The sequence below is a fragment of the Felis catus genome, chromosome A2, assembly GCF_018350175.1.
Source record: "Felis catus isolate Fca126 chromosome A2, F.catus_Fca126_mat1.0, whole genome shotgun sequence".
Taxonomy (NCBI): Eukaryota; Metazoa; Chordata; class Mammalia; order Carnivora; family Felidae; genus Felis; species Felis catus.
Window position 1 is genome coordinate 4,345,672 of NC_058369.1, and position 26,950 is coordinate 4,372,621.

Genomic DNA, 26,950 nt, shown 5'->3' on the forward strand with positions numbered 1-26,950 from the left:
TGTGACAAGGATCCAGATGTGAAGTCACGTCCTGGGGCAGCCAGATGAGGAGTCAGGGATGGGGACGGGGCCAGGGGTGTTAAGAAGATGGCCCCAAGCCCAGGACTAAGCACTGGGGTGGCATCTGACAACACCGAGCCATGACACTGGCACAACAGACCTTTTCTCCCAGGACCATCCCCTTCCTTGGGTGACATCACTGAGGTGCAGACCCAGGTACCTCCTTCCTGTTCCTTCACAGCGGCCGGCCCACCCCCAGGTCTGGTCCCGTGGCTCCTGGTGCTTCGCTCCTCTCACTAAGCATTCTGGCTGTACCAACCCCACACGTGGCAGCCTCTCAGATCCCGCGGGATCTGTCACTTGCGCAGAGCGACTTCTGGGATCCGGAAACGGCCCCACCTCTGGTCCTGCTCTCTTGTCCCTGGCTCCTCACCTGACAACCCCCTCACACCCACCCCTGTCCTCTGGCCTCGTTGCCCCCTGCAGTCCTCCGCCTCTCACGCTGATTGTGCAATCTGTGTCACGGCCTCCACCGGCTTGAGTCCCAGGAGGGCGCTGGCATGCAGCACACAGTGGGACCTCGCCTGGCATTTGCTCAGTGAAGGGACACAAATCTCAGGTGCTCTGAGGGCCTCAGAGAAGCTGCTAAGGCATGTGTCCCTGCATTCCATGCAGAAGAGTGGCCCCCAGCCTGGTCAGCAGTCCAGAGAGCTTGTCACGCCCCAGCTTCCTGTTTCCTCAGCTGCCGAAAAGGGTGTTCCTCCACCAGCTCAATGCCAAGAGGCCTCTGCACCTAACTTCCCTCCGCCCTGCAAGCTATCTTGTCTCATTTCCCCATGTGTGGATTTCCAGAAATCTACACATTTCTGATTTCATTCCACTGTGCTTGCAAACGACTGTGCAATTTCAGTCATCTCCAGCTTACTGACACTTGTTTTGTGGCCCCGTAAGCAGTCTGTCTGGAGAGTGTCCCGGTTACTCTGCAGCACAGCACCGTCTGGAACGTTCTCTGGGACAGGTGGCCTGCCAGGCCAGTGGGGTTGAGTGCTGTCTGAGCCCTCCCGGAGCCCTGCAGACTACTCCACTGGGGTGCTGGGCTCTCCGACACTACGACTGTATCTGAATTCTCCCTTCAGTTCTGTCAATTTTTGCTTCACGTGTTTTGGGGTTCTTAATTGACACCGAACTTTCTTACCTATGCCAACAACGCCCGAAGTGTCTCAGGAATCGGGAGTCTCCTTAAGAATGTGATGGGTGCCAGGAACCCCCCCAGAAGTGTGCCCAGACCAAGAGCTGAGGCCTCCGGGGCCCCGTCTGTCCATGCCCTACGACCCCTCCTTGCTGTCACGCTTCAGACTCCCAGTCTCCTTCCTGTTTTCTCAATCTGCCAACACTGTTCCCACCTCAGGGTTCCTTCTGTGTGTGCTGCCCCCAAGGCCTGGGACGAGCTTCCTGCAGCTCCGCTCAGCATGGCCTCCTCCAGGGGGAACCCTCCTCCGGGGGAATCCGAGCTCGCTCACTATCCCGCCACACAGCGAGCGGAAGCTGCTCCTCTCCACCCCACCCACAGCCTCTCGCGCCTCTGCCGTTTGTGTACCAGCTGGAAAGGACCTAACGTGTCCGTCTGGCTGTTCTGCCCACAGCTCAGCACAGAACACCCGGGACGCTGTGCACAAAAGATGCTCGGCATGCCCTCGTTGCATAAATGGAGCCCGAGTTGGTCGCAGCCCCTTCGGTGACCTGGAGAAGAGAGGGTGCCTGGCCAGACAAGATTCAGACACGTCTAGTCCCTTAAGCCCCAGGAGACCCTCAAACCCACTCCTCAAATCTCTTCTAAGAGGCACGTGACTGGTGTCTTGGTCCTGGAAAAGCTGAGAGGCCAAGGCCAGGGGAGGACAACACAGGAGATTCCCCCACCCAGGAAGAACCTTCCAGAAGCTGCTGGAACCTCCTGTGGGGTCTGAACTAGCCAACTCAGAAGCAGTAAGGAAACTGATGCCAGCAACTCTCCTCAATAGGAACTAGCACAAAGAAACAAGACAATGTACAAGGAAGTAATTTCTGCTTGCCTTTGGATATGTCAACTCTTCCAGAAATCCTCAACTCTTCCAGCTGCCCACGTGAGCCTGATGTCTGCCCCCACCCCCCAACTGCACTGAAGGTCTGAGCTTGCTGTCTGGCTGTCTCGTGCTGTCTTCTCCCCAAACGGAAAGGCCTGGAGCAAAGCAACTCCCTCTCAAGCCAACCCCGGCCCCAAACAAGGCCAACGCAGTCTCCACGCACACTTTTTGCCAACACAGCAGCCTGGTAGTCAGGGGCCACCCCTCACCCCAACCAAGGGAGAGCCCGATCGGGGTCAGCTGAGAACAATGCCCGGGGCACAAACAGCTACAGCTCCTCGGACCCGGGAAGTGTTCCACCAAAGCTCAGGAGCCACAGCCACGGGGACTCGAAGAACAGGCTTCCAGGATTCCTCTGTGGGGAGGAGCCAGGGCAGAAGCAGGTGTGAAGGCCCCATTTCCTCCTCTGCCTCCTCCCACACTAGAATCCACCTCTTTGAGGATCAGGGTTTCGGGAGGATACCTAGAGGACACTGGGGTCAGCACCCATCTGGGACACCATGACGACCATATCCCAAATCAACACTTACATAAGGAGGCAGGAAAGAAAGAAGCCCAAAGAGAATCCTTCAATTCGCTTCCCCGGTGTCACGGAGTGTGAACGAGTGGAGTGGGCTTACAGAAGACGAAAAGCCCCCACGGTGGCGGCTGCTGTGGACGGGTGGAAAGAATCACAGGGGCGGCAGCTCTCTCCCGTCAGAGCCACGGGAACCTCGGGGGGAGCCGCTCATTCTGTGAGGTGTGCATGTCCCTCTTGCCAAGGACAAAATAGATGGTAACGTCTAACTCGGAACAGGACCCTGGACTGTAGATGTGGGAAGCTTCAGTTCTTTGTAAAGGATGAAACGGTGAAAATTTATGATCATTATGCTTATCCAGGGTCCCCCACCCCCACCCCATGCCCTGAGAAAACATGGCTCTCATGAGGCTGCTTGGTGTGGCCTCAAGAAGGACAAAGGTGCTAGGCCAATCCAAGGGGAAGGAATGGAGCTGGCCACTGTGTCTCCAAAGCTGACACACAGGGAGAGTAAGCAGGAGTGAACAGTACTGCCTTCCTGACTTCCCAGAAAAGACCAGAAAACGAGACCATGCCAGACACCATTTGGCTTGCCTGGGCCTCAGCGACTCCAGTATGGACTGAACCGTTAGAAAGCTTGCCTGGCTGTGGCTACAGGGAAATGGATGCCTGGGATGAAAAATCAATCAAGGGAGGGGACTCCTGACATGTCCTTGTCTTCAAAGGCACTATGGGCTGATTCAATGCTGTTTATTCTGCAACTGGGTGACCAGCTCAGAACTTCTTACTAAAAAGGTAGATACTGAAGAAAAAAAAATCATGGCCTCCGAAGGTCTGGATGTCGGGCGGGGGGTGTGAAATGAGGGTCCAAATCCCATGCAGAACCATGCAGAAGAGGAGGGAAGCTGTCCAGCCAGGGGTCTGGTTCCAGGACCTAAGCTTCCTGGTGGGTCTAATAAACACACTTCGGGCTCAGCAGGGCCTTGGCTCTGAGCATCAGTCCAGGAGACTTAAGCCAGACTCAGAGTAAGCACAAAGGGCTGCCTGCTTTCTCCGGATCAGAGAACTTAATTTGGATGTGGTCTGGTCTTCTCCAAGCTGTCTTCTGAGAGCCAGGAAGTCTGATATATAGAGGCTTGTTCCCGGTACTGAGTCTTAGATGGCCAGAGTCCGGGGAGACTGAAAGATGAGCGGGCCCTCTCTAAGCAACAATTCGGCGAGCCGCTATTTATTATAAAGAACTTTCGGCTTTACATTTCCTCAAGGGATCATGCAATAAAGAACCGACCAAACGTGATGGACGAGATTGGCTGGGTCAGGGTGGGCGGTTTCCTGAATTCCAGTGTGGTACAGGGCAAGATCCAAATCTGTTCGGATGTGAGAGCAACTAGTCCTAGCTAACCAAAGGAACATCTCAACCTGAGAAGAAACTGGGATCAGGTTCCATCTGCTTTAATTTATGCCCTAAGTGACCTAGAAAAAGTTTACTCGGCTTTGAACATGCCCAATCACTAGAGAAAGCCAGTTAACGGGAGCCACTGGCAACAAGCCAGTTTTCTCTGCTGAGAACCCAAAGGAGTAAGTCCTGGTTGGCTCAGAGCGATCACCAAACGATGTGAAGGTGGCACTGACGGACTTCTGATGGGACCAGGGACTCCCACAGTTACAAATGCTAAAACCAAACAACACGTGTGTGTGTCATGTGCACGGCCACTGCTGCTATGCTGGTATGTTCATCGACTGCTCCCCCCGGTCCTGACTTCCTCCCACGGTGACCCACAACCCGGCTTGAGGTTTCCCACTGTTAACACTTGACCTTGCATGGCCAGGCTGGGGATGGTTTCAATTTTGGGGGATTAGAGCCTCTGACCCAAAGTCCACAAGAATTGAGAAGTCCAGTCCCATCGGCCAGGCTACAGAAATCCCCATCTGGCCTGGCTGCAGGCAGAAGGTGAGACCCCCACCCCCCACCCCGGTCTTACCAGATGGGCATTAGATAAGGCCCACACCAGCCTGTGTGCCTCTGGAGGAACAGCTGCTGTGACTCCACCTCTGTGACCTACCCATTTGCTACTCTCAATTGAAAACCCTCAGCCTCTCGAGTGACAGGCAGCTCTGTGAGCTGTTGTGCTGTTCAAACCAGACAGCAGCAAAGGGCCCCAGAGCCTCTTGGGCAGATCCACACGGAGGTCGTCTGTTCTCAGGGAACCGAGGACACGATTTCCTGTGCCTGCGAAGGCTGAAGGCACAATAACTCAAAATACCTGCTCAGCAGAAGGTTCCAGGAGCTGCTGGGCCCCCAACCGAAAAAGTGATCATCTCCTAATTCTTGCTCTGTCAGTTCTGTGCTTGCCTGTGAACCCCTGGAACACTTTGGTGTGGGCGCCTCCCGGCTGGAATCTTTACTGGGCCCAAACCCACTTGTACACCATGAGGGACTGCCCCCATCACTGCTGCCCGACACACGGTAAAGGCCGTTTATTCTTCTTCCACTACACACTGACTCCTCCAAAATGTTCCAAGTGGCCTCCAACCTCACCTCTGCTGAGCATCACTTCTTCCTGTGTGTCCCAGGGTTTGGTGGCTGTAACTGAATTTTCATCATTTCCTTAAGCACACTGGTGATGTGACACAAGGGATCGCTGAAGGTCTGGGACTGTGACACCCTGGATGGCTACCCAGTGTTTGGTGTGCACAGCAGGGTTCCTTGTTTCCTTAAGAGTCATTTTCCCCTGCCAGAATGGGGGGCTTAGGTACCCACATGGAGTTTTCAATCCTGAATGTAGGGTGATGTTTACCTTTCCCATTTTATCAACCTCCAAACACTCAAGACATTTCTTGTTCTCGAGAGTTCACAATCTTCTCCACCTATAATCTTCAAAAGCCTTCTCAATACAAAGATAAAGGGCTCAAGGGGTTCCCTCTGGATTCAAAAGAAGAGTCTTTTCTTCTTCCTGCTTTGATTGAAGACAAGCAGTTCACAGCCTAACCACAGTCCAAACACAACCGGTCTTGCAGAGCAGTCTGCTTTAGACACCTCCTCTTCCTCTAGATCAAGGAAGCTGGGGCTACTGGTGTTTCTAAGACCCTGAACCTGAACGCCCAAATTCAGGGAGAGGAGAAAGAAAAATGGAAGGACGGAGAGGGGGCCGAATTTGATCTGGAAGGTTCTACCCCATTACTCAATCCCTCTTTTGACCCCTTCTGTCTCTCTCAGGCAACAGGATTTGCTTCTTGCTAGGGGTGTATATAAATTCCCCCGTTTAGAAAGTCTCAATGAAAAAGGGGACTCAATCTTCCCTGACTTTCTGGCAGCAAGAATTAAAGGGTGCTGCAGAGATCATGATCATCTTTTCAGTTATGATCGGCTGCTTGCGGTCTAGGGTCTGACCTGAGGAGCCCAAAGGGAAAGGGGCCGGTCTGGGTTGGGACCCCCAGGCCGTGGAGTGCTGGGTGGAGGTGGACTTACCCCTGCCAGTTCTCGCGGGAAAGGAAGAAGCTGGGCTTCAGGAGTGCTGGCTGAAGCGCTAGCGGGGGCAGGAGGCTCTAGGGCATGCTCACCAGCTGACTCGGGGTGACCCGTGCCATGGTGGGGGGCCTCAGCCTCCCCCCGAGGCTCCTCTCCCGAATCCGACAAGTCTTTTTGCTCTGCAGAGGACTGGGAGCAAAAAAGACAATTTTCCTTCAATGTAAACAAAGGCTGCAACACAGGGCAAGGGGTGGGCGGGGATCGAAGGGCTAGAGACGTTCAGACTTCAGCAGCCCCTGCCTGGGAGGGTGACCCAAGAAGCCTGGCACATGCTGTTGTGTTTTGCCCGACGAAACTGGCCCTCCAGAATGAAAGAATGGAAAATGAGTGCGGACTTGGCTGCTGTTTAACTTTGCAGGGAGCTTTGAGGTATGCAGGAGGCCTGGGACCCCATTTCCACAACCTGCAGCCTGGAGCTACTGTGCTTATGGGCTGTGAGCGAGGAACGACGCTCCTGGAGACCAAGATGGGGGCAGGGCCTCTACCGGAGGGGAACAGGGGCGATTATGTCCATTTGTCTCTAGGGGTTGATGACCCATCTCTGCAAGGACACTGAGGAGGGAAGCTGGCCCTCAGCACCATTTCTGTCCATTAAAAAAAGTGGGGGAGGGGAGGCAGGCCTGGAATAGCCTACAAAACGGAGTGTACACGGTTTACAGTGCTTCTAGCACCTTTCAATTCGTTCTGCTTAAACCTGAGATAAAGGGAACGCTTTCTCGCCTCAGTGAGTGCAGATGCGGGGCGACCAAGCCAGCTGCCAGAGACACAGAGAGCTGGCTTTCTATCAGATGGGTGGGAGTTCAGCTGGAGGAGGGAGACCCTTGGCCTAGGATTTTCCCACGTTCACCCCAAATACCTTGGCAAGGGTGTATTTAGAAAACAGCCAGGGTAAGAGAAAGCTGGTTCTGGAAATTTTTGTTCTTGAAGGTACAACACCCCTGGCTTCCTACGAGGTGGTTCCTGGGATTCTGGAGGGGCTCCCAGGGACCGGGAGCTCTGGGATGAATGGGAGCTCTTGAGGAATGGGTTACAAAGCCGGTGTCCTGCAACAGATGGGCTCTGGTCCCCAAATCTCCCGCTCGGCATCGTTCACAACACGGAGTCACTTCTCTCGCTCTGTGAACTGAGTGGCTACCTTGTCCTTCCACAGACCTGGCCACTCTTCTTCGGAGTGTGAAGTGACTAAAACCTCTTTAGATAGGGCTTGGGGGCTATTCCTTAAAATGCCAGTCTGTTGGATCAAAGGAACTCTATAAAGACGACTTGAGAGAACTTTTGAACATTCTGAGGAAAGCAAAAGCAACAAAACGTGAGCTCATTCATACACTGAACAAGTCAGCAAAAGCGATTCTTCCTGTAAAGGGGAGAAGCACAGACACGAAAGCCTTCCTTCTCAAGCTGTCCCTCAAACCCACTCAACACGCAGAGGTTGGCCCATGCACCAGTTGGCTGCTACTTTACGGCCGGAGATTAAACACCCGCTAAGAGAACATTAAGCCATAAGCTCTGTGGACAATGACCTATCTCTAATTAGAACCACTTGGGGTTTGTTTTTTTTTTTTTAACCCCTGCTTTTAGAGCACGAATGTTCAAATGCTCTCATGGCATTGAGCTTGAAATGACGGCTAAACTGGAGGACCAAAAAGAAACACATATGCCATTCCAGCGTTTTCTACTTGGGTCTGAGTGTTTTTGTTGGACAGGAAAAGGGAGCTCTAGAGAACCAAGACAGGGCCTGTGGTTTTTCAACATATTTGTGAAACTCTGGCATCAAGATTTTGGGAGCCTTTGACATCATCCTGAAATATACATGGCTGACAAAAACCAAAACACACACACGCGCACACAGGATAGGCTTGTTAATCAGCAGTAAGCTTTGAAACTGGGCCTAAAGATACTGTGGCAGCATTCAGTGACCCCTTCCTTCCTGCCCATCCGCATCTCTGCAACTGCTTTGTCTTTCCACCAAGCAGACGTTACCCCATCGGCCAAGTGCAACCCCCACAAAGCCTCACCCCTGCAGAGTAATACACTCGGAAGACAAAGTGTCTGAAAGAAACATCAGTCGTCACAGTCAATGAAACACACTCCTAAGGAGTTTCGAAAATCTCTTTACATCAAAAGGAAGAAAAAAACAAACGGGTCTCCATTCAAGGCAGTTAAGAAACAGAAATACGTGAAGGCAAGCCGTTCACGAGGAGCGCCCTCTTGAGGAAGCACGAGAGCATGGAAGGAAGGAAGGACGATTCCGGGCTGTCGATTGGGCTCTGGGTCTGGGTCCAACTGGATTTTCGGCGTTAGGGCTGGAGTTCAAACCGTCAACTGCTTTCTCTAACAGGGAACAATAGGGGGATCTGACAACCTGTGCTGACACTAAGAGATGCCACCACTGGCAGGCCACCGCCACCAATTTGTAGCCTGCTGTTAATGCAACTTGGACCGTGGTTAGGACTGACAGAAGACGCCACATGGCTTTGCTACTGAACAAAACCAAAAAACCCCGCCTGGGCTAACAGCTTCATTTTTTCTCTTTTTGATTTCAAATCTTTTGCCTCAATCATGGTTCAGATAATAGTTGGGCCTGTGGAGTGTTCTCCTTGGCAGGGGGAGGGGAGACACAAGTTCTTTGAAGGGCAGCCCGCTGGGTGGTTTAGAGACAGTTTACTGAAAGGTAAGTCAGTGGTCCCACATTTGACAGTGGGACTTCCTGGTCTTTGTGGGTCAAGAAAGGGCTCCGGAAATAGTCGTAAGGGACATTTTGCTGACGATTAGGACAACATAAATATGGCCTACACATTGAAGGATATTTCTAAAATAAGCATCACTTTCTTAGGAGTGACAACAGCACTGGGGCCATGGAGAGGGCCGCCCTATTCCCAGGAGGCACCTGCAGAAGGATTTAGGGGAGAAGCATCAGTGGGCACCACCTATAGTCGAGTGCTTCCAGCATTTAAGACAAAGATGTCCGTGCTGAGGCCAGGTGAAGCCAGGTGAAGGGCATCCCGGCGTCTGCAGTCTCAGTCTTCTAACTTTTCTGAGGACTGAATATTTTCAAAACACAAAGTTGGACAGGAGAGGAGAAACCAAAACGAGAGCAGCCTGTGCGGCCCGTTCCCAGCTCTGCTTCTGCCACGTGAGAAGCAGACGGGCTGGAACCTGGGCCAGGGAGATGGGAACTGAATGAGGCCCGAACCCTCGTCTCTGTCAGAAGTGCCGCGGCTGCTCCCTGCAGCGCTGCCTCGCTTCTGAGCCGTCATAAGCAGCAGAGAAAGAAAGGAAGATTCCACCTTCACCTGGCCACTACCCACCCAACAGCTCAGACAGCTGCCCTCACGGACGGTCACAGAAGGCCCTCCTTCGCAAACACGCAGAGACTTCCCGCGTCCTGCCGGGGATCTGGTCCCGCAGGCCCGCAGAAGTGGAGGGCTGAACTCTGAGGAACCGGAGATCAGTTATTTTTAGAAGCCCATTTAGAGTTGGCTCGGAGTCAATGTTTTGATAAGAACTGCATTTGCACATTTTTAACATGATGCTGAGCGGTTTCCTAGCTACTCTTTTGATTCAGCCTCACCCCAACCTGCTGGAGGTAATACGTGGAAGTTACAGCCTCCGAACCACAAGGCTGCAGGCAAGAAGCACTTCAACCGTGAAAACAGTATTGAAATGGGAGTCAGAGGTTTAAAAAACATTCTAAATTTGGCCGAACAAATGCTACATTTTAGTGTTTCTTCCTGCTGGTTGTCCAAGTCTTCGGGTCGAAAGCATTAATTCCTAAATTTAAATCTGGGGTCGGCCAATTTTTTCTGTAAAGGGTCAGCTACTAAGTATTTTGGACTTTGTGGGCCATATGTCTCTGCCCAAATTACCTCACTCTGCTGTCACAGCTGGAAAGCAGCCTCGGCTACTGGGAACAGGGTGGGCACGGCTGTGTGCCAATAAAACTTTATTTACAAAAACAGGCGGTGGTGGCAGGCCTTAGTTTGCTGACCCGTTTCAAAGTGGTTCGAAAGATCATAAAAACATTCAAAATTCTAAAAGATCCTCGTTTTACAGAAAGCCTGAGAGAAGCAACTTTCACATCTGAAACAGAAACTGAACACACGCATTTCTAAGAGTTAGCAAAAGCGCCCCAGCCCCTTCTCTGTGAGCGAACCTCCAAAAGACAAATGACAGAGATACTTGTAATTAAGCTACATGTACTCGTCAAGGCCCAGGGGAGAGGAGACCCCAGAGGCTGATGGGTCTTGAAAACAGCACCTGGAAAACTGAGACAAAGCAGGAAGAATGTTTCCTTGGGTGCTGTCACTTTCTCTTTAGCAAAAGAACAGACAATGGGAAAGTTTAACATGAGAGCAAGACTAGCACGTGAGCCCCGGCTCACAGGAAGGTACCCTGCAAGGGTATGCGTGTGTGTTCGGGGGTTTAAGGCAGCCACTTCTCCCTCCTGCCCCCCTGCGCGCACACACGCTCTCTTCCAGGCACCGCACTTGAACAAGGTCCAGGAAAACCTGGGCCACGCAGAAGTCTGGCCTCTCTTCTCAGACCGAGGGACAGGGTCTAGGAGCCGTAGCTGGGCTGTGAGGAGTCCCAAATCGCCAGACCAGCGGTCCCGGACCTCAGGGCTGGCCACGCCGCCAGAGGACCGGGCATCTAGCAGACACCTTGCCTGTGGATCACAAGTCTCCAAAAGGAGAGCTTTTGAACGGATCTGTTCTTATCAACAGGATGTAAATGGATTTGGGGCACCTGGGTGGCTCAGTCAGTGGGGCATCCGACTCTTGATTTCGGCTCAGGTCATGATCTCACAGTTTCGAGATCGAGCCCTGTGTCGTGAAACCAGCTAGGGATTCTTTCTCTGCCTCTGCCCCTCCCTCGTGTGTACTTTGCGCTCTCTCAAGAAGAAAAACAAAAAAAAAAAGAAGTAAAGAAAATAAAGATACAAACAGATGTCAAAACACACCAAATCTAGCACTTTGGTCACTCTGAAATCTTGCAAAGGGTATTAAATTACACCTGCTGTCCTGGGGGTGAGGGGTGGGGTGGAAGGGATCAACCATTTTTTTGGCCAAGTAGAGTCCTCATATAAGCTTGGGAAGCATCACCACAGAACATCAACTACCCTGGACACAACCCCAACCTTCCACACTGATTGGTCAGGGACGGACATAAAATCAATGACTTCTGGGTAAACGGCAGCCTGCGACATCAGAATGCTACCATGGCACCAATCAGGCCTTTAACGAACTGCTAGCTCATTGCTAGGAGTTAGGTAAGGTATTCCCAACATCGGTGCAACCGAGACATTTGAAATCCAAGAGCAAGAAGCAACAAATAACAAAGATGGATGGTAAATACATAATGCAAGCCAAGTAATAGATAATTATTCTAAATGCATTTCTGCCAAGCTGGTTGGGGGCCAAAATATCTCCCTGAAATCTTTAAAGGTCCTGTCTTCCCCTTTAACCACCATTACTCTCTCTCCTTCCTTCCTCCTTCCCTCCCCCTCTCCCTTCCTTCTGCCTTTTCTCTCCTACTCTTCCTAATGTACAGAGGCATTTCTAAAATGAACCATTAAGAATTAGAAAGCAGCTTCCTACCACCGTTCATAGCGAGGCTTCTGAACCCTTTCCACACACGCCCGTCTTAACCTCTCACCAGGATAACTTAAAGCCACAGGACCTTTTCCTTTCAAGCTCAAAGTGAAGGCTTAAAAGAGAAGTACCCTTGGCCTTGTGACCTGGGAGAGACCTCTGGAAGAAAACAGATCAGAGTAATCATGTGACGAGAGAACATACCGGCCCCTTACCTTTTGTCCTTTATCCTTCTGAAACACAAAGACGGGCGGAGCAATGGCAGGTTTTTCTGCAAAAAGAAAAATTGGTTGTTTTCCCCCCAACACTATATTCGGACAGTAAACAAAGCTACATTTGTTTGTAATAAGTTAAAAGCAAAAACCAAACCCGATATAAAACTAGTAACTCCAAAGAACGTCAAAATCACTTAGAAAATGGTTTCTTAAAGTAGCCACGGGGGCGTGTTGTTTGTGAACATCTGACACTTAATGTTAGGGTGTGTGCACTTTTCTGGTGCATGTTATACATCAAGAAAAAGGTTGCAAGACTCTCTCAGAACAGCCACGCCAGTAATGGACAGAGAGTGGTGGGGAGGGCGGCACGCTGCAGGGTATCCAAGGCAATGCCGTTCTGCGCCATCAACCGTGGCTTTGCAGGAATGTGGCACAGAGATGTCAGACCTTTACGTAGCATCTCCTGAATTTCAAATGCTGAAGACTAGTTTAGGTTTATCTTTTTTTTTTTTTTTTTTTTTTTAATTTATAGGCCAGCGGGGGCCGGGGGATAACCAGACTGCAACCTCTATCCACACAGCTCATGCTCTTTGGAGAGCTTACCCTGGTTGAGTCACCTGACATTCCACCTGGATCTCTAAGTGACTGCCCATTAAAATAAAAAAAGGATTTAAGGAGTTGCGAAAATTCTGAGTCCATCTTGCACAGCTGTTGTGGAAGGAAGACACCCTTTGAAATGTTCAGACACATGATGAGACCTATTGTTCTCAGGCAACACCATTTCTCTCTTACCCAGGGGCAGCTGAATCTACAGCCCTTGGCCACTCGTGCCTGCGTGGATGGCAGCGGGGACTGTGGGTGAGGACTACGTTCACCCGTGGGGGCAGGCCCGGATGCCGCCTGCCTCATTGCCTGGGGGTTGGGTATGGTGGCTCTGGGTGCACCCAGGGCCCTCGTCAGCATTCAAAGCCTCGAGAGCAGACAATGGATGGGAAGCGAGGGGGATCATGAATATGGGGAGCACCGCACAGCCCTGCTGTTATGGAGTCCTCGGTCCTGGGAAGCCAGGATAACAGAAAACCTTCACTTACACCAGCTTTACCCAGTAGGACCGCTAGGTGGGAGGGGACACAACCTCTGGTTCGAGAGCGCAGTCGTGTGGGGAGTGTGGGGAGCTGGTCATAGCGGCTGGTCTAGAGAGTCGGGAGAACTTTCCTGAGAAGAAGTGGCTATGCTGAAGTCCAAAGAGAAGAGGCCAGAGGGGCTTGTAAAGTGACAGGGAGCCCCAGGGGCAGATGATCTCTGTGCTAAAGATTCGGGAAAGTGCTGTAAAAGGAGTTGGGTTCAGGTTCAAAGAACAGTGTGGGGAGGAGGCTATACAGAGACACTACTCATCAGGAGGGAATGGCGATCACCCACGCTAAAGATGGGGAGGGGAGGAGGTGGGAGGAGAAAAAGGGACAAGACTGAGATGATCAAAAGGACACTGGCCCATTCTCATCCCCCCAAATTTTCACTCTTTGGAGAAGTAGAACAGACACTGGTCTTGACTTGGGGGCAACAGCCCACTGATGGTGGCCATTCCCTCCACTGTGCTCCACGCAGCACCTGAGTCCCTGAGTCTGATCCACTGTGACAGTCCTCACCACACACAACCCACGACGAACACTGGGGTGGATGACATGGATGAGACCAAAGTACAAGGGAGGCGGCTGGGGGACAGAAGGGTCGCCTACGAAGCTTCCACGATTCTCTAAGCAGCCATGTCCCTGGCACAGGGGTTGGTGCTGCTTGACAAACCCACGAATGAATGAACGATTGAATGTGCCTATGCCAGACAATAAATGCCAGCGACAGAGGGGTGGAGGGGCCCTGGGACAGCAGCAGCTTATCCACACTATTTCTACTATGGGGGTCCCCAGAGATCTTCGGGCCCTGCCCTTTACCCCACAAGCCCAGCATCCAGGGCTGCAGATCCAGGCCTGGACCTCACTTATGCCTTAGACTCCCAGCCGCTGCAAGGAGCTAAGGCACACTGGAGGGAGTTGTGAGTGTGGGCCGGCCCTGCATCCCTCCAACCCCTCCCCATTTCTTTGGGGAACCACCCCTCCCTCGTCCCTGGGTTCTAGGTCTGAGGACGTTCCCCCAGGGGACACAACATGTAAATAAGCCCAGGCCACTGACAGTGAATGAGACTTGGGTCTAGGACTTTTGTTGGAGCTGGTGAAGGGGTGCTCTGTCTCTACTGGGACTGCAGAGCTGGTGGAAGGTAACCCTGGGGTTGTGAGCAGTGTCACGTCACCAAAAGGGACCTTGGACCGGAGTCAACCCAGTGGGAAGCAGAGCTGGAGATGGAGGAGGAAACTGAATCCTGGAGAAACTGGTGGAAGCCGTGGGTCCAGCCCAGCCCAGAGCTAACCGCACCTCCACTGGACTTTTCAGTTAAGCCAACAAATGCTGATTTTTGCTTAAGCCAGTCTGAGCTTAGTTTCTGTCCCTTTCTCTGACAGCCTCCAGCTTGAGAGGAAAGGCGTAGCCACCGCAGACTTAACTAAACACACACACTACTCTGTACAAGAAACCTTGCATGGCCTCTCGGTGAAGCACAGATTCTCTTTCTCTCTCTCTCTCTCTCAGGACATATGACCACCAGGTACACTAAGTATTTATGGGTTATGCTCTATCTCCCCTAAGACATCAACTCCATGAGATCGGAGACCGCCTCGTTCCGCTTGCTGACTCGTGGTCTGAGATCAATACTTGGCATCAACAAATACTGGATGGAGGGAGAAGTAAAGGTAAGGGGGTGCTGGAGAAAATGGATGGAAGGCCACTGAGGAAGGACTAGAACAGACAGAGAACCAACTGGATGGCAGACGAAGAGCTTTCTGGTGCTGGGAATTATGTCGGCACCCAGAAGGGGCTGCAGTGATTTGGGCAAACGAGGGAGAGTGGGCTGCCTCTGGGTCCCTGGGACAGGACAAAGCCACAGGGCAGGTCAAGGCACGAGCAGGGAGAGGTCCCGTGTGATAAGAACAACTCTGCACCACAACCGGGCACGCTGCTCAGCTGGGGTCGGAGGGAGGCAACAGAGGGGCCACGGGGGCCAAGCTGCGAAAGCGGCTTCCTGAAGAACTGCAACCCCGGCAGATACTCCCTCACCAGATCCCGGCCCGGGTCCTCCACTCCCATGGCAGGCCATCACTATGGTAGTTAAGAGCCTTGTTGCGGTTTCCCCACCTCCGCTCTCACTCCCTGAAGTCCAGTGTCCGCACGGCAGCCAGAAGCCCTGGTGTGACACACACACTTAAAGCAGCACCGCCCTCCCAGACGGGGCGGAGTCCCCCCCCCCCCCAGGCGGCCCCCACCTGACCACTACCCCGGCACTGCCCGGCCTGCTGCGTCTGTCCACCCCCTGCACGGCCTGTGGTCTGTCACGCTCTGGACGTCTGCTTGGAGCACATTCTCGTCTCTTCCGTGGCCTACACTCATTCGGGCACAGGCACCGTATCCCTTTGCAAGCTCCGAGTTTGAGCTACATTCCCGCCCCCTGTGCGCCTGGGCATGCTTTCGGCCTACACCCACCACAGGTCACACTGAGGCTGCCTGTCAGGGAGGCGGAGAGACCACGGATGCAGCATCCTCGGCTCATCAGCCGGTGCACACTACGAAGCAGCAGCCGATAAATGTTTGAACTGAATCCCCTCTGCACTTTTTCACACGTGTAACACTAGCTGCTATGTAATCACGTCAGTATTTATTGAGCCCTTAAGCTGTGCAAGGCTCTACAGGAACAATGGGGAACAGGAAGTCAGGAGCAGAAAACCTCAGGGTAAAACACCTGATGAAAAGGGATGGGTGTGTTTGTATTCGTGGCCTGGAGCTTGTGGGGGGTAATTTGTTCGCTGCACCCCCCCCCAACATCTACCCCCCCCCTTGGCAGCTCTAGAAGAACGGGGGAGGGGGGGGCTCTGTTGTGTTCACCGCTGTGCCTTCAGAGCCACACACGTAGTAGAGGCTCAACACGAGGTTCGAGGGAATGAAATGTCACTAGGATGGTGACCGGTGAGGTCAGGGCCCTCTGGGACCCCCACTGATGGATGGTTTGGTGACTGTGACAAACCCAACCACTACACTAACCAAAATGTGGCCACAAACTTCCGTCAGTTCTCCACCAAAAACACAAAGCACCAGAGTCACACAGATTTCATTTCCACTGGGCTCCAGGAGGGCCGACGTCCATTAAGTCTGCAAATTAGTGCTGACGTTACAAAAGGACAACTCAGATGCACCCCATTCCAAGGAGGAGCGCCCCACACTCACCACAGCAGCCACAGACTTTTCTTAACTGGCTCCCATCAAACCGCCTCTGGTTATGTCACTGGACAAGCAGACTTCACTCAGCCAGCTGAAACCCAAGTTTGGGGAATGAACAGGGGACAGAGCAATGAGGCTTCTGGGACTTTTGCTTGAATTCCCAGCCCAGCCGGTCTGTCACAAGCAAAGGGAAAAACACCACCGGAGATTTCTAGACATACCCGGGCCACCACGAAGACCGAAAATATGAAAATGTTAATCAAATGCCAACAATTTGATCCAGATTCTGTCAACCAGGTGTTCTGTTTTGTTCCTGTGAAATGTCTCTGATTGAAGGAGTTTGGAAAGAAGGAGCTCTCCTGGGGCACTGGCTCAACACATCAGCACAGCAAGGGTTAAGAAAATCAACAGTGAAGAAACCTGCTCAACCAAATGTTCCCCAAAGTTGTATGACCAGGGAACCCCTTTCCTCATCCCCTCCCCGATGTGAGGCGTGAGAACTGTATCCTGTGGATGACCGTGGCCAACACTGGTGTGTGAAGTGGAGTGCGATTCGGAGCCCCCGAGCGGCTCCCACTACAGTGGGCTCCACCGGCTGGGAATGTGGGAGGTGCTCTGGCCTCCGTGAAGCTCTCAACGGCACTGCGTGCCAAGTCCACGGTGGCTGCTGCCACGTCCAAACCCTCCTCCACACGCTCCTGCCCGGCTCACGCAGTCCAGGCGGCACCTAGCCTGAGCCCAACTGTGATCCCAGATGCTGATCAGGCCCCGGGGCAGGAAACATCTCCCAACCTCCCAATCCCCAGCAAACAGCAGGGTCGGGGGCACTGGCCAGGAGCAGAAAGGAGTGAACCCCCGGGACATCGGGCCCACAGGACCTGCTCTCCCCCTGGTCCTGCGTCCCGTGCCACCCTCCGCCCAACTGTGAGGCACAGATGCAAAATGGGACTGCCCAGCTGTAATCCCTGAGGACGGGGGCCGTCCTGGATCTGGTCTTTGCAGTCATGGTGACAACACGGACAGGCAAGCCCAGTCACAGAAAGGCTGCAGAGTTCTTGTTTCAAACCTCTGCCAGATGTCTGGGACTTCTCCACACCCCCCCCCCCCCAAACCCGTCTTCAGGCCGGTGCTGCTCCCAGGGGCATTGCTGACACAGACCTGACTGACAGGACACTCTACGCCACCCAGCAGAGCCTGGGAACCACTCCGCCTGCTGCATATCTCGCTACATTCATAGCTTCAATCCTAATATTCATTCGGCAACTCCACACACCCGAGAGCCCGCTGGGCACCAGGCCTCATGCTGGCCTCCAGGGTGTGGTGGTGACAAGGAGAGATGTGTCCCCTGCCTGCCAAGAGCCGACGTTAGACTTCAGTTGAATGTTGCAACACAGAAGAAGCACAAAAGTGACTCGAGTGCAGAGCAGGGGCATCCAACCCGGTGAGGGTGTGGAAAAGGAGTGGATCCGGGAAGGTTTCTAGAGGGATGTGCCATCCAAGCAGAGAAGGACAGCAGCATCTAGCCAGGTGACCAGGAACGGGGATGAGGAGGGCAGCAGAAAGCGAGGAGCACCGGGAGAACTCAAAGGTCAAGGTGGTGTCTGCTCTGTGCCTGCTACTTTACTAATGCTTGCAACATACCAGCTGACTCCCGACCCTCAAGGACAGACAGAAAACAGACCACCCCAGCCCAGGGCCACAGGAGCACAGTGCGCCCCCTGCCTTCACCGGATCCCAGGTTTGCACATCTACATCTGCGAGGTCTAGTGTAAAAGCTCCTGGAAGGTAAGCACCAATCATTCAGGCAGTTCCTTTCTTGAAGACACGAGTTAAAGATGGCTCCAAAGAAAGAAGGCGGGGGTCCCTGACATGCAGGCTCCCTCCCGACCCAAGGGACCACAGACCACTCTCCCTACAGGGAGCACAACTCTCTGGGTAAAAGGTTCGGGGCGGGGGGGGGGCGGGGTACCTCCAAGAAGGCAGGCCCTTCTCCTAGGGCAGAACTGAGCTGGGGCCCCGGCTCATAGAGAAAGTCCTTAGATGCCTTGGGTGCAGGTGAAGGAAGTCCTAAAAGCCTTACCCAAAAGTCACGTCCATAATTTGGTGTATGATATCTGTGTCAGGGAGAGGGCCCAAAGAATACCTCCTCAAACAGTGGTAAAGAGGCTCAAAATGAGAGAGTTTTAAACAAGTCCCATACTTGAGAGAATTAAAACACTGGGCTTCCTGGTACCGCCCCTATAAGTAGGCCAGGGACCAGGACTCAGGGTTTTCCTTTGTCTCTTCTGTCCAGAAGCTGACTGGTGGCAAAACCCTAAAGAGAAAATGACGTATGTACCTATCTCAGCGGCAGCAAGAATGCAAGAAGGAAAGGGGCGCAGCGAGAATGTTTTGCATGGAAGCCAGTGTAAGAAGGAAGAAGAACCCTTTGGGGGGCAAGCAGGTGACGGCAACTGCCCAGATGTGAGGAAAGGAGGTGGAGTCCCCGCCACCGGCTGCAAGCGTGGGAAGGAGAGCACGGAGCTGGCCCGGACCCCAGAGGTGGCTCCGCGACAGAAGAGAATGCTTCTCCACCTGTGGGTAACAGAGGTCCTGGGATTGGGATCCCATCTTTAGACTTCTCCCAGCCTGTGTCATGTGATTCACAGCAAGGACATTCCTAGTTGGGGTTTCCCAAAACCCCGGGATGGTTTCATACGTGGGTGAGCACTCAGAGGGGGCATATTTATGGGCTGGGCAGGCACTCCATGCTTGATATGCCTCACCTCCCTGAATCTTTGCAACCACTTCTGGAGGGAGGTCACACAAAGGTCTTTATTTTACAGAAGAGAAAATGGAGACTCAGAGGCTTGAGTGACCCAAGGTGCCGCCAGGTCTCCAACTGCATCTGAGCTACGCTGCCAGCCAGGTACCAGGGCCAAGGGGGGAAGTTACTACTTCAGTTTGCATCCTTCCATATTTTCCGCTTGGCTGGGCCTTAGAGCTTAAGATGTGGACACTCTTTTCTTCTGGGAAGTAATAACATCAGGAAGAAAGCAGCTGTCAGTTAACATTCCAGAAAAGCACACAGGAAACCAGACGGTGCGTGATGAGTTTTGGGGTGACCATCTGCCTCAGACAAGGGTGCTGTTAGGCCAACAGCAGATCCCTAGGATGGCCAAGGACGGAATGAAGCCACAGTCCCAGGTGTGGACGCTCTACAGTGAGACAAGGTGCACTGACTTCATCTTTCCAGTGTCAACCCCACGATGCCCTGCAGAACATATTCAGAATCTAAGCCGAAAACCCATTCTCTCCACGCTGTGCAAGAAGTAAAGTACACAGACACTACCAGCAGGCCCGCCCTCCCAACAAGCTTTGACACCCCCAGCGGCTGCCTCCAACCTTTGTCTCTCAGGACTGTCTGTTAAACTAAACAGAAGAAAATATGTAGGCCCAGGAAAACACAGAGAAGGGAATCTGGAATATCTTTGCCTGTTCTGTTTATTCCCCTCCTAAATGATGACTCAAACACCTGCCAGGAAACGGCCCCCATCTGGAAAGCCACTTGGAATTCTTGACCAAAATGTCAGCAAGGTACTTGTGTAAAATGAGCTTTAATCCTGGGCCGATGTGTCTTGATCTTCTTATCTGTGCAAAAAATATGGAAAGCATCTTGGCAACACAAATAACAGTCTGTTAAGACGTGACAACTGCTTTAATCCTACAACACTTTCTATCTCAACCCTTCAAGTTATTTCTTTGCTCAGGAATTATTATAAACAGTTCAGTGCAGCAACATAAAGGTGAATTTGTCACTGATGTGTCGACTCTATTCGCAAACTAATTCTCTGGTGAAGAATAGATAATCTCAAACATGCTGTTGCTAGGTGATGCCTCTCTTGATCTTGGTGTCCCAAATGCTCAGTGGCCACCCAGTCCAACTAGGAGAGGGTGGGGGGGCCCCTTAATTCCTTTTTCAGTACTAGAATATGTTCTTCCCCAAGCAACTCCCAGCTGGCTTCAGGGAGATCATACAGGGCATAGTTTTGGAGGTGATGCTATCTTTTATTTTACGCACTTCTCTCTGGAACGCTCTCTTCATCCTGCCATTATCTTTACCTACTGAAATCCAAGCCACTTTTCAATGCCGTAATCTATGCTGGGGACGCTGCTGTGTCCCCATACTTCAAACAACAGTGTGAGCAACACGCAACCCACGTTTGCTGAAAGGCCTCTACTAGACCCAGCAGCAGGTGCTTCACACACCCAGTCTCATTTCATTTAATGTCATCACATTCCTGTGATGTCCACACTGTTTATCATCTCTGATCTGCAAATCATGAGATAAGACTGAGACGCCTCAGACAGATAGTGCTTTGCTCGAAGTCACAAAGCTGGTAAGTGGCAGAGCTGGGACCAGAACCCTGAGTCTGACTTCCCAGCTGGATGCCTCGGGTCCCCTGAGGCCAAGGCTCACTCTGCCGCCTTCTACACAAATGCCTTCTACACAAATCGGCCCTGCAGTCGAGCCTTTCTGTCCCTCCCTCTCCGCCCCAGTCGCCCAGACTGTAAATGGCTGTGACAGAACCTGTGCTTCGGGCACCTCTGTGCCTTGAATCCAAGAGAAACCCCATACACTTATTCAATAAATCATACAAAGTCAGCAACTTCACCAAAAGAACGGAATTCAGGGAGCCAGTTTTGCCACACGTTTCTAACTCTGCCGCTAGGTGGCGCGACAGAGGCAGAGCTGAGGTGAAACAAAAGTGGCGGAAGGCTGGGGGAAAGTTCCAGGAAAGACCAAGGAAACCACCCCCACAGGAAGGAAACCTAAGGACTACAGAACTTCTGCTGAGGCAGCAGACCGAAACTGATGAAATGCGGGCTCTGATTTTTGTGTGCATTCAAACTGGCCTCAACCACTTGTGGCTGGGATCCTGGGCACTGCAACTTACCTTCCATCCCCCAGGCAGTCCCAGGGAGGGTTAAATGGAATTATGCACACAAAGTGTTTCCGGAGTGGCTGGCACACAGCGGGGATTCCACCTCGGCATGACTATCATTATTATAGTTATACCCAGAAAACTGCAAGCACATTGATGCCACCTTAAAGCATGGGTCTGGGATTCAAGGACTGGATCCAACCCCCAGGCCCCCAACAATGATGCGTGCCTCAAAATGTGGCCCCGTCTAAAGCTGCCCAGATTCCAGGACAACTCAAATGCTCAGTTGTTCAGACTCCCTCAAGCCCTGACCTGAAGGAAGGCTAGCCAGTTAAACCCTGGCCTACGATTTACTGAGCCTCTACCATGTGCCAGCCACACGATTTACTGAGCCTCTACCATGTGCCAGAACACCATGTCTGGCACTGGAGACAGGATGAACGGTAGACAAGAGGGGCCATAAGGAAGGTAAGACAGGGTGGTGGGAAAGAGTACTGTAGGGGGAATGGTTGGGTGTGGCCTCCCTAAGGTGTCATTCGAACCTCAGACATTAAAGGAGTAAGGCAGGTGAAGGCAGAGTGTGTTGTGCAGAGGGCATCCCAGGTACGAGAGTCCTAAGGACAGAAAGAATTTAGAGGCTAATGTGGCTGGAGAGTTAGAAAAACATAGTAGGTGGGGTTGGGGTCCATGGTGAGGAGTCTGGATTTATCCAGTTTAAAGGGAGGCCAGAGGAGGAGACCAAGGAGGGGAGTTTGATCTGGTTCATATTTGTGTTTATTTATTTAAATGTTTGTTTATTTAGAGAGAGACAGAGAGTGAGTGGGGGAGGAACAGAGAGAGAGGGAGACACAGAATCCGAAGCAGGCTCCAGGCTCTGAGGTGTCAGCACAGAGCCTGACACGGGGCTCGAACCCACAAACCGTGAGATCATGACCTGAGCCGAAGTCTGACACTTAACGACTGAGCCACCCAGGCGCCCCTGTATTTATTTTTTTAAGTTCATTTATTTATTCTGAGACAGAAGGAGGGAGGAGCAGAGAGAGGGAGAGAGACAATCCCAAGCAGGCTCCAGGCTGTCAGCGCAGAGCCCGACACGGGGCTCGATCTCATGAATCCTGAGACCATGACCTGGTTTGTATTTTTAAAGGATCTCGCTGGCAGTGGTCCTCACACAATTCTTCCTATTCTTGTGTGTGACAAAGGTTTGGTAATAAAATGCTGGGGAACATCTCCCTGGGGGTGGTGAGGAGGACAGGTCTCATGGAGGCAAGCACAAAAGAGGGGACCAGTGAGAAGCCTTCAGGAATCATCTAGGTGACAAGTGGTGGGGCAAATAGCAACCTGGGCTAGTCCTGTGGCCTTGGAGACGGGGCAAAGTGGGTACTCTGGCAGACTGTGGAGACTGAGCTGGCTGGTGCCTCAGCTGTGGGAAGACAGAGGATGGTAAAGGGGCCGTGAAAGTACGTCTTGCTCACTCAGTGGCAGACGCTGTTAGCTAAAACAAGCCTGTCTTGTGGCAATGAGACCCCACAAGCAGGGGGGCCCTCCAATGGTGCTGATAATGACTGATCCGGGCCCTGGACTCTTAGATCCCCATGGGCTACCGCCATCAACACCACGAGACATCCTTTCCCCTCTGAGTAAAGGGTGGTCCGTGTCCTCACAACCTGAGAAAGCCAAATTCGCAAAAACCGTGTGCCCCATTCCCACTCTGCTATTACAAATGTGACACAGCCATTTTCTGGGTCAGCAAATTCCTGAAATTCTGTGTGGCAAACCTGGGGGAGTTCAACTACAGCAAAGGCATTTTAAACTTACTACACAGAGCAAGGCCTGCCTTCTAAACACGTGCATGGAATAACCACTCCCATCTCTGCAAATACCAAGTTCTCTTTGAGAGGAACAGCCAAGCATAGTGCCCTACGTGGGCCAGTCTTCCGGAGGAGAACTCGTGCCCATGAAGTCAGTGCTACTGACCCACCACAAATGACTGACCGTGGGCTCCCAGGCCAAAGAATGGAAGGAGGCACACTGTCCCAGTTGACTCTCCCTGCTTACATGGCCTTTGGCCCCAGCCCAAAATGGAAATGGAACGGCCCGAACCCAGAGCATCTCTGAAGGTCCTTACATTGAACTTGAGACAGTGCTGAATGAAGGTCATGGTTCCTCCTTAACAGGGATATGAAGTACATGATCCCACTCATCTGCCAAAAGGCCACAATGGAAAAAGGCTGGGAGGGTGAGCCCTAAATTCCAGTTGGTAAACAATCTATTCCTGCATAGTTTTATTTCATTTCATAACCCAGTGCTTCTCACCCATGGGTGATGGGCCCCTTGGGGACAGCAGGCGATGGCTGGAGATACTTCTGGTTATCACAGTGTGGGGGAGCTGCTAATGGCACCTAGTGGGTGGAGACCAGGGACGCTGATCAGTATCCTACAGCGCACAGGAGGATCCCCAAACCATAAAGAATAATCCAACCCCAAATGCTAACTGTGTTGAGGTTGAAAAACTTTGCATTAATTATTTTGAAAATACTGCATTAGATCCTAACTTGCATTATACACTAAAGTAAGTGCCCAGTGGGTCACACGGGACAAACTGGGGTGGTCCCTAGCTTTTGTGAGTCACCTCTCCTCTCCCTCCCCACACTCTGTATTTAAATGTGTGCAGCATCCTAGGACCCAGTAGGTCAGATGATTGGGTAATGTAGTTTCTTGGGACTCAATGGACTCCCCTAACCCAGGGGTTCTTAAAACTCAGGCGATTCTGCCCAAGGGGACATCTGGCAATGTATGGAGACGTTTTTCCTTGTCGTGACCGGGGGCAGGGGGTGCCACTGGCATCATATAAAGGCCACAGATACTGCTAAACATCTTGTGATGCATAGGACAGTCCCCACCAGTCCCAATGTCAATTATGCTGAAGTGGAGAAACACGGCTATAATCCAAAGGCAGCTTTCGCTCTACTTGGACATCCACCAGAAGAGTAACATCCGGTAGTAACTGACAGCACATCTCCACATGCCAGTGGGTCAATTACCCGACACACGTTCTCCCTCAACAATGACCCTCAGGCTTGATGAGCATCATCCCCATTCTACAGATGCAGGAACAGAGGTCAAATATGCTGCCCAAGATTCTGGGCAAGTGAGTGGCAGAGGTAAGACACAAACCAATTGTGCCATGAGGAGTCAACCAGAGCCTGCCAGGCAGTCCCGGGTTACAATTGCCCCAGGCTGGAGAGACGAGGGAGAAACCCATGCCGATCTCACTACAGGCTCCACGATCACATGCCAGCAGTGCTCAAGCTTCTTGGTCTCGAGACCGCTTTCCAGGCTTGTAAATTATTGAGGATCTCCAAGAGCTTTTGTAAATGTTGGCTACAGCTGTTGACACTTACCATGTTAGAAATTAAAACCAAGAAAATACCGAAACGTTAACTTATTTAAGGTAGTAAGTCAGTAAAGGTTTAGCTCAACAATATATTTTTATGAAAAATAAGTTTTAAAATAAAAGAAAATTAGTGAGAAAAGCGGCATTATTTTCCATTTTGACAAATCTCTTTAACGTCTGGCTTAAGAGAAGACAGCCAGTCTCCTACCTGCTTCTACAGTCCATCTGTTGCCGTACCACACTCTTGTAACCTTCGGATAAACCGCCACTGTCCATTCACAAGAGAATGGGAATGGAAAGGGCAAACAATGTCCCTGTATTGTGATGAAAATCGTTCTGAACTTGCAGTCCCCTTGAAAAGGTCTTGGGGACTCCAAGAGGCCTCTGGACCATCTTGGAGAATTGCTGCCATATGCTGTTCTCCGAGTCCCAGCATTCTGAGGACAGTGAATCCTGCATTCATTACAGAGCCGTCAAAAGCTTTATGCTGAGGTTCCATGCTAACGTGCAGAGACAGCTGCGTCTGAGACGTGGTACAATAGGGCTGAAACCCAAATGCCAACCAAGGTCAGGCAGGCACCGGAAAAGGAGGAGGTGGGCCAGGTCCCAGGCTACTCGGTGGGGACTGCGGTGTCCCCGAGGGCACACAATCTTTCTTAAGGGCGGCAGCTGCTCCTCAGTCCTGGCCACTCATTACTGTGCAGGACCACTGGAAGAGGCTGGTTCCTGCTTTTCAAGAGAAACCAGAAACCTGGATCATTTTCCCCCCTGAAATCTCTGAATTCTTAAGCGTTGGTCCCTAATTAAAAACAAACAAACAAAAACCTTTAAATGGGCCAAATTAAACATGTCTGCTTGCCCCTGAAGCAAGTTTGCCACTTCTGCCTGTGGTTTTCGACTCTGTCTTCGTATCATCAAACATCTGTGGAGCTTTGTAAAACTACAGACACCCAGGACCTCCTGCAACCATGGCTGATGGGGCGGCCCAGGCGTCAGTTTTGATTTCCCTCAACAGGTTCCTTAAACAAGTGTGACGTGCACTCAGGGTTAAGATTCAGGGCATGTACTAGGCAATAGCACCCCGAATGCCGAGACTGCCAAGGACAAAGCAAAGTGTGGACATGCGGGGGGCTTTTCTAAGGCCCTATGCTATTTGCTGCCCTACCAAGTAGTGCGAAGTCATACCGAACACGGCTCCACGGGTCCCTGGAAGGGTAAGGTGCATAGGTGGCAAAAACGAATCCCCTCCACACAAAACAACTCCTGCTGCCTGCGGCCACCTTCACCAGCACCACTAGATCCTGAACAGATAATGATGCAAACCCACCTGCCTCCGGACTGCTTCCAAGTACCATGGAGAGCTACCACGGCCACCTCTGCTGCCTGCCTTCTCAGGGTTCTCCCAACCAGAGAAAGGCCCGTCTCAGATCCCCCAAATGCATCCCATCGCTCCCCAAATGGTCCTCATCTCCCACTCCACCCTGGCCTGTTCCCTGTGCGCGAACTCACTAACAAGGCTGGAATTCAACTGGCGCCTGAAATGCCCCCTTTGCCACTGCCACACGTCACTCTTCCAAATGCCATTCTGAACTTGTCTGCTCTAGACTCACTTCATTCCTGCTGCCTCCACTCGCCCCAATTCCTCCACAGTATAAACACACACCAGGCCCTGACTATCTCTGATGCCCAACGACCGTGCGAGGGTAAGAGGACTGCTTGGGCAATCCCATGCACAGTTCACGCAGAGTTCAAAAGTTCTGCAGAACTACGACCTTTTCTGTCTATACAACGGAGCCCAAACTTAAACTGTCTTCAAAGTCTATAAAGATTCCACAGCCTCTGAGGTCGCATACCACTTCACTTAGCCTAAAAGTTAAGTTTAGGGCAGGGGAAGGGGACGGCGAGAATTGAGCGAACTGAGAATTCTAACCATTGGTGGAGTTCTGGATCCACCATAAAAATTCACTGGCATCTCATTCTCTCAAGGGTCAGGCTTTATGTCAACAAGTAAGGCGAAAACTGAGAAAAGCCAAACCACCCTTGAAAATCTCTAGAGTGACATTTGGTCAGGCTACATCTGAGCTCCTCAACGGAGGGCAACTTTGCCTCTCCGGGGAACACTGGGCAATGTCTGCAGACACTCCTGGTTGTCATGTCTGGGGGAGGGAGGAGAGGGAGAGAGGAGATCAGAGAAGCTGACCAACATCCTACAAGGCGCAGCACCACAACAAAGAATTACCTGCTCACAAGTGTCTACTGAGGCTGAGAAACCTGGGCCACACGATCGGACGGAAGGCAAGGCCGAACCCAGGAGGGCGGACAGCCCAGCTCCAGCTGGC

The 26,950-nt window shown here is 52.0% G+C and overlaps 1 protein-coding gene across 6 annotated transcripts in view; it reads right to left on the reverse strand.

Moving 5' to 3' along the window:
- Positions 1–26,950, reverse strand: part of RANBP3 (RAN binding protein 3) — a 55,173-nt gene that overhangs the window by 22,848 nt on the left and 5,375 nt on the right. For 2 of the 6 annotated variants that reach the window (XM_045044477.1, XM_011287630.4), the window contains exons 2-3: positions 11,973–12,028; positions 6,107–6,295 (exon numbers count right to left, since the gene is read on the reverse strand). In XM_045044477.1, the coding sequence (XP_044900412.1) occupies positions 6,107–6,295; positions 11,973–12,028 (245 nt within the window). Of the gene's footprint in view, positions 1–5,435; positions 5,595–6,106; positions 6,296–11,972; positions 12,029–26,950 lie in introns of those variants that run through there. The other 4 variants (XM_045044486.1, XM_011287643.4, XM_011287647.4 and 1 more) reach the window with 3 other exon arrangements.